At 36.0% G+C, this 7305-nt stretch overlaps 1 protein-coding gene across 1 annotated transcript; it reads right to left on the reverse strand.

Moving 5' to 3' along the window:
- Nucleotides 1-1137: 1137 nt before the first annotated feature.
- LOC149134019 (uncharacterized) lies at nt 1138-1743 on the reverse strand. Its single transcript, XM_089358113.1, has one exon. It carries the CDS (start codon nt 1741-1743, stop codon nt 1138-1140), a length of 606 nt encoding a protein of 201 aa, XP_089214239.1.
- Between the last annotated feature and the right edge of the window lie 5562 nt (nt 1744-7305).

Genomic DNA, 7305 nt, shown 5'->3' on the forward strand with positions numbered 1-7305 from the left:
GATATCCACCAAGTTACCAGTTCCAAATCAGTGTTTCCTTCAATTTAATGAACGATTGTGTTTAAGGCTGATAGGAGACTTGAAATAGTATTCGATCCAATACACTTCAAAAAATTAATTACAATAATAAAATTAAAAGGTTATGATGAATGACCAGCCTTACTTCACTTTTACCATAAGCTAATTAATAGACTTGCTCTCCTATTTCTTTATCTCAATTCTTTGAACTCGTCTTACACCTCGTTCTCGTTCTCAAGCAGTTGAGTGTCTTCCACTGAAGTCATAGTATTTCTGAGGCATGTATGTTGAAGATAAATAAGCTCGCTGTTTTTCACCGCTATAATAACAGTTCATAGTTACAGAAATAAATCTCATTAACAGGTTGAAGAAAATGATGAAAGAGAAAGTATTTACTAAATTAGTTTATTTACGTACATTTAATATTTACAGTACATTTAGAAGTTAAAGAAAATTGTCGTAGAGAGTTACGACATAAAATTTATATTACTAATTCTTCCATACTAAGTTATTAGAGTTTTAGTGAGTGTCGTGGAGTCGAGTGACAACCAACGATCACTGATTAATTTCCCCAAAATCAGGGTTTTATAACTGTTCATACCTGAATTCTAAGAACCGTATTTCGTGAAAGATTTCTCTTTGAATAAAGTTTAGAATTCAAATATGGGCAGTAATTTTAACCAATGGGAAACTAACAATTATACCTATTCGGGCAACATGACCATTACGTCATATTACCGCCGATAAAAGTTTATTATTATGACTTGCGTCGCTACATAAGCTCTCAACCAGAAAACTTGTTAAAATTTTGCGAAAAAAAAGAATATTAATAATACAAATATATTTCAATACATAGTTGGAATTAATATTTTTAGCAAGTTAAATATACAGATTTACAAATGTATCCACATGTTAAACTTATGAAAATAACCGCGCATCACGGTTTTACAATAACACAACGTTCTTGTAAAGTTTATCCCCATTGTTCAATCTAATTTCTCTGGAAAAAAAAAATTATAAATCTTTTTTAAAAAAAATTCCAGGAATATAAAAGTCCATGAGGAATATATTCAAACAAACTGAGCAAGTCTTTTGGGAAAATGTACAATTCCACCACTTCTAGTTTTTGTTTTCGCTGGTAGGTGATTTTAAAATTGACTCGTGGATCTTTTCCTCAACCTTAAGTTCCCTGTTTTGTGAATTGTTCTGTTTCAAGTTATTTTGAAATGTGTTGCTCAAATTTTTATTCTCATGACATGAAGACTGGTCGAAATAAACTGTTTTAACTCTGTCTAAACTGACAACTTCCTTTTTACCATGCATATCCAAGGTCATAGTTTTATGTTTAATTGACAAACCTTTAAAAGGTCCAGTGTATCTATAATTCAGTGAATGATGACTGGCATCATTAGGTACAAATACATGAGTCCAAGAATTAATATCGGAAGGAACGAAACTTTTAATATTTTGTAATTTATTTGTAAAAGAAGGAACACCAGAAAGAAATTTCTTGAGTCGGGTTACATAACTGTTAATATCTCCATTTATAGAATTGGTTTCTTCAAACATTTGACCAGGTAGAGTTAATGTTGTTCCGTACAGAAGTTCAGCAAGAAAATATCGTAAACTTTCTTTAACAGCACTCCTGATTCCTAACAATGTCACTGGTAAAGCTTCTAACCAACTTAATGAAGATTTCAACTGCCTCTGAAACCTTTCTATCATGCCGTTAGATTGTGGATGATAGAAAGTTGTATGAACTCAATGAATTTCCAACAATTTGTTGAATTCTGCAAAAAGTGTAGACTCAAATTGTCTTCCACGATCTGTCGTCAATGTGTTGGGTGTGCCGAATTTGGACATCCAATTGCTAAATAAGGTTCTTGCTATAGTTACCACAGATATGTCTTTGATTGGATAAGCTTTTCGCCATCGCGGAAAACGATCCATGCATGTTAACAAATAACTATTACCTTCCACAGGAGGCAATGGTCCAACTATAGCAATATGAATGTGTTGGAATCTGGCATTAGGATTTGCAAAAGTACCCGTTATTCTTTTCGAGGCTTCAGGGATTGAAGGAAGTAAGGAAGAATATATCTTTAAAATACAGACCTGGTTCAATACTTGCAACAGCGTAGTGGGAGCCACTGCTAAACCCACGAAAGATGGTGGTGTTGGTGATGTCAAAACAAAGTCGTGGATTGAATCCACCATCCAAGGAGTCCATGATGGTATTTGAACGCAAAGTGCCGGAACAAATACTGCAAAGCACTCCATCCAAGACACTAAAGATTCCACTAGTCCACTACCTTAGACTGGTATTTATTTATCGACCCCCACCAGAAAGATAAAAAGTAAAGATGTCCTCAGTGGAAACAGAACTCAGTATTCATTCCCTGAAATATTTATTATCGGCGAAATGCCACCGTCAGCTATTTCATCCAGAGCTCTATCACTTTCGCCAACTTTGCGAGAGTAGAAACATTGTGTCTGAGAAGACGACGAGCTGGCAGAAGCGTTAGCACGCCGGGTGAAGTGCTTAGCGGTATTTCGACTGCCGTTACGTTCTGAGTTCAAATTCCGCCCAGATCGACTTTGCCTTTCATCCTTTCGGGGCTCGATAAATTAAGTACCAGTTACGCACTGGGCTCGATGTAATTGTCTTAATCCCTTTGTCTGTCCTTGTTTGTCCCCTCTGTGTGTAGCCCCTTGTGGGCAATAAAGAAATAAGAAACATTGTGTCTGAGAATAAACGGGTTCTGTTTTCACAACGAGTTTAAAAATATATTTTTAACATCGTATTATAATTTTGGTTGTCCCCCCGTTGGTAAGTTAGCACATGCATTACGCTCTGTTGAGCGGTTATTACTGAAAGTTAAGGCGGCGAGCTGGCAGAATCGTTAGCACGCCAGACAAATACTTCGCGGTATTTCTTCAAATTCCACTGTGGTCAACTTTTCCTTTTCTCCCGTCGGGATCGATAAAATAAGTACCAGTCGAACATTAGAGTCAATGTAATCAACTATCTCGCTCCCCCAAAATTTCAGGCCTTGTGCCTATAGTACAAAGGATTACGATTAGAGAATTATGGTCGTACTGGCAGAAAACTTCCTTCCGTCACTACCTAGATAGACAGTATGTTGCCATATGTAACTAATTGGTCTTGTTGACCCGCTGCTGTAAATTCTGAAATTATGGCTATCAAATAACTTATTTCTTCTATGCCTCATTTTAATGAAATGCGAATGCACCACTGATATGTATACACGTATGCATGAATGCATATTTGTAAAAATCTATTAGATGGCCGTTGACTCACCTGAATTAAATCTGTGGTATGTACATATAGTTGATTTTATTTATTTATTCTCAAACATGTCGTTGTTCCCGTTATCTATTGTGCGTGACTAACCATAGAAGTCACTCAGTGTTTATTTGTTTCTTGGGTTGATAAAATAAGTATTTAACAATTCATAAGGTTCAATAGGAGGAATTTCAACCATGTTTCGTGGTCTGCTACCACAACAGCTCCTTTATAAGATCCAGTTAGCTCAAGACATCATCAGGAGGAACCACGTCCGGTTTCGGCCCCTACTCTTCTACTGTTTTGACGTGGCGGGCCCCCCCCCCCACCCTTTCGGAGGTGTCTTCAGCTCTGGTGTTGGGTGCATGTCTTCTTTCTTCTTTTTCCTGGCCTCTTCGATGCAGCATCAACGAGTGTCAGCGTCCGACTGACTGCTTGTCAAATTCCCCTTTTTATACCTACTGCTAGACTCCAGCAGGATGCCCCAGCAAGTTGTCACGTGACACTGTCTAAATTTCCCACAAAAACTTGTCCTCTTGACAGTCACTAATCAATATTCATTGAACCAAACTTGACTTATGCTTAAAACTGTCTCTTATGTTATGTCCATCAACCAGTAGTGTCACATATAGAACAGTACTTATTGCAGATATTTCTTGACACTTCTCTTGCCGTCACTCTTTTAAGTAATGTTGGCACTCATTGTTCTTTCACGAATATTGTTTATATCTGGTAATGCGTTGGTGAGACCTAAAAATACTGAAGAATATTCGAAATTTCCACCATACTAAGAAACAGCGGAATCACCCTTAGCTCTATACTATTATTAATAAATTTCATTTCAAATTCTGGGGTTATCTTCCCTGTCTTTCTTGACCAGAATGAATCATTATAGTTCTTTTATTCCTTTTCTTTTACTTGTTTCAGTCAGTTGCCTGCGGCCATGCTGGAACATCACCTTTAGTCGAACAAATCGACCCCAAGACGTATTCTTTGTAAACCTAGTACTTACTCTTTCCTACTCTTTTGCTGAACCGCTATTTTTTGCGGGGACATAAACACACCAATATCAGTTGTCAAGCGATGGTCGACGGGCTTCTTTCAGTTTCCATCAACCAAATCTACTCACAAGGCTTTGATCGGCCCGAAGCTATATTATAAGACACTTGCCCAAGGTGTCACACTGTGGGACTGAACCCGGAACCATGTGGCTGGAAAGCAAGCTTCTTACCACACAGCCATGCCATGATTTTCTTTATCATCCTCGCCTCGAGTGTAGTTTTAATTTAATAAAATGCCTTGATTTAGTATATCAGGAAAATAAGCGGTAGAAGAGCAGATGATAGCGAAAATGATCATATCCATAGTATTCTTCCCATTTATTATTTATTCACTATATTTAACTAGGTGGGCTTCAGAAAGATATTAGTAGAGCATTCAACGGATTTACTTTAAGGATGACAATGACTAACAACATAAATTCTTAGGTATTACATTGGAGTTAAGCATATGTGAATATCGCGCTTATAAGAATCCAAATGAGAAGGTGGCTTTTATTGATAAATTTCTGAGTCCAACTCCTATAAATATTATCAACTATCGTATCTCTAACATCTCATCAGATGAAAATCCCTTTCTTTTTCTTTTTATCATGCAATGTCCTGTTATATGCACTTTGAAAGAGGGCCAATTTCATTAAAAATAATACAATAAATACCACTTAGCAACATCTTCCACCCACTTTTTAAAAAGCCACACAAGCGCAATATTATCTTGTTTTAATTTGCCTTTTAGTCTAAGTTTAGCGTCCAATACTGTTTAATACAAAATCTCTTGCGCTAGCAATATCAAGAATTTAATTTCTGGTATAACCAAAAAGAAAGAGTCGAGATTATACAACAGTATTCCATGAGATAAACAACTCTAGTATAAATGCCCTTTTGACAGTAATTGCTTCAACAAGGATCTGGTATACTGTATCAAAAAGAAGGTTACTCACTAAAGCAAAAACCTAGATGAGTAAATATACACAGTATAGATATTGTTTTAGACACCCAGAGAGAAAAAGCGCCACCTCAATTTGCATTTTATATTCTTTGTATCCAGTAATGTTTAAAACAATGGTATGTAGTGTTCTTTATTATTAGAGAGAGAGGGGGGGAAAGCTATAAGTAAAGCTTTGTAGTAAAAGTAGCTGGAAATAGGTTAACATGATATAGTTTTGTAAACTTTTCTTTTTTTTGTAGGCAAGATAATACGTTTTCACATTCAGTTCAATTCTCTTCATCAAACACACCTTTGTCTGTGTGCGTGTGTGTGTGTGTGTGTGTGTGTGTTTATGTGTATGCATGTCATGTACGTATACACTCGATTGCTTTTGTTATGTACATTTTTATGTTTCTACACATTTCTTGAAGTAAATGCTTTCCCTTTTTTTTTTTAGAATTCAGACAATATGTCAATATGTACATTGAGTAGTAAAGAGTCTTGTAGTCTGTTATTCTATTTTACTTATTTATTTTCGATTTGAATATATTTTGTTTATTTAAGAATTGGAATTTTGGAAAATAAAATTTGGATCTAGTTCAAAACGGGGGCACCAGTTTTCATTTATGTTTTATGTAGTGTTTTTGGTACCGAAAGACTTTCAAACTTCGTATACTTATCTATTTTGTGTTATAGAACAGAAAAAATTTTTTGTATTCGAAGTTATTTCATCTAAAAAATTGTCTTATTTCGATAATTTCAACCAATCACTGACAAGTATTCAGCTGTTTACGGTTACTCCTTTGGCAGTTTAAGCAGTTCCTTTGGCAGTTTAAGCGGTGTAAAGCGTATTTAATCTCCATTACTTCTGACATTTTGCAGAGAGGCAACACACGTGTGTTCGTTTTATTTTTAATATAATTTCGTTAACATCTGCCTGAACTGTATGTGTACAACCTTTGCCCTAACCCTAACCCTAACCCTAACCCTTCCCTCAAAAACCAGGCCTTGTGCCTATAATAGAAAGGTTTATTAGCTACTGCCAATATGCTTCAGCCATTTTTTGACAAGGAAATAATAATTTTATCACCGCCAGAATCGCTTGAGAATCGTTTGTTTACGTAGTCAGCACTTACTGTATTCGACTGAATGAACGTCAGTCATTGGTTGAAATTACAGAAATACGACAACTTTAACATGAAATAAGTTGCAATATAATAATTTTTCTTAAGAAGACTAAGAGAAAAAGATGTTTTATATGACACATTCTACCAGTGTCCCAAGTTTCAAAGTGTTTCGTTAAGAAAATACTGGCGCCCCCGTTTTGAACTAGATCCTAAAATTTTGTTTTGCAACCACGATTTCTGTTTTTGTTTACGTAAAATTATAAAAAGAAGTTTAAGATTTGCTTGTTATTTCTAGCATGTGGAGAGGCCTTCTAGGCTTAACTTTATGTGCTGGTTGAAAATCACCTAAAACAGATTCTGGAGTCGATACATTCGACTAAAGCTTCTTCACGGAGGTGCCCCAGCGTGGCCATAGTCGAGTGACTAAAACAAGTAAAAACATTTTTAGAAAATAAAAAAAAATGAAGAATAACCAAGAAATATAACCGAGATTTCGTTGTTATTTCTAGCATGTGGAGAGACCTTCTTGACTTAACTTCATGCACTAGTTGAGAATCATTTAAAAGAAATTCTGGGGTCGATACATTCGACTAAAAACTCCTTAAGGAGGTGCACCAGCATGGCCGCAGTCTAATGACTGCAACAAGTAAAAAGAAAACAAACGAAGTTTTGTTCAGGCTTTAAAAGAAAATTGATGCGCCATACAGCCATCTAAATATTCTTCAAGGTAGTGCCCCAGCATGGCCGGTCGCAATCTAATAACTGCAACAAGTAAAAAAAATCTGGGATCGATAGGTTCAACTAAAAATTTTTCAAGGCGGTTCCCCAGCATGGCCACAGTCTAATGGCTGAAACAAGTAAAAGGTG

The sequence above is a fragment of the Octopus bimaculoides genome, chromosome 9, assembly GCF_046866305.1.
Source record: "Octopus bimaculoides isolate indiv1 chromosome 9, ASM4686630v1, whole genome shotgun sequence".
NCBI classification, from domain to species: domain Eukaryota; kingdom Metazoa; phylum Mollusca; class Cephalopoda; order Octopoda; family Octopodidae; genus Octopus; species Octopus bimaculoides.

Bases quoted from the DNA above. Each gene is read 5' to 3' on its own strand.
- LOC149134019 (XM_089358113.1), bottom strand. From the start codon at position 1,743: ATGATAGAAAGGTTTCAGAGGCAGTTGAAATCTTCATTAAGTTGGTTA.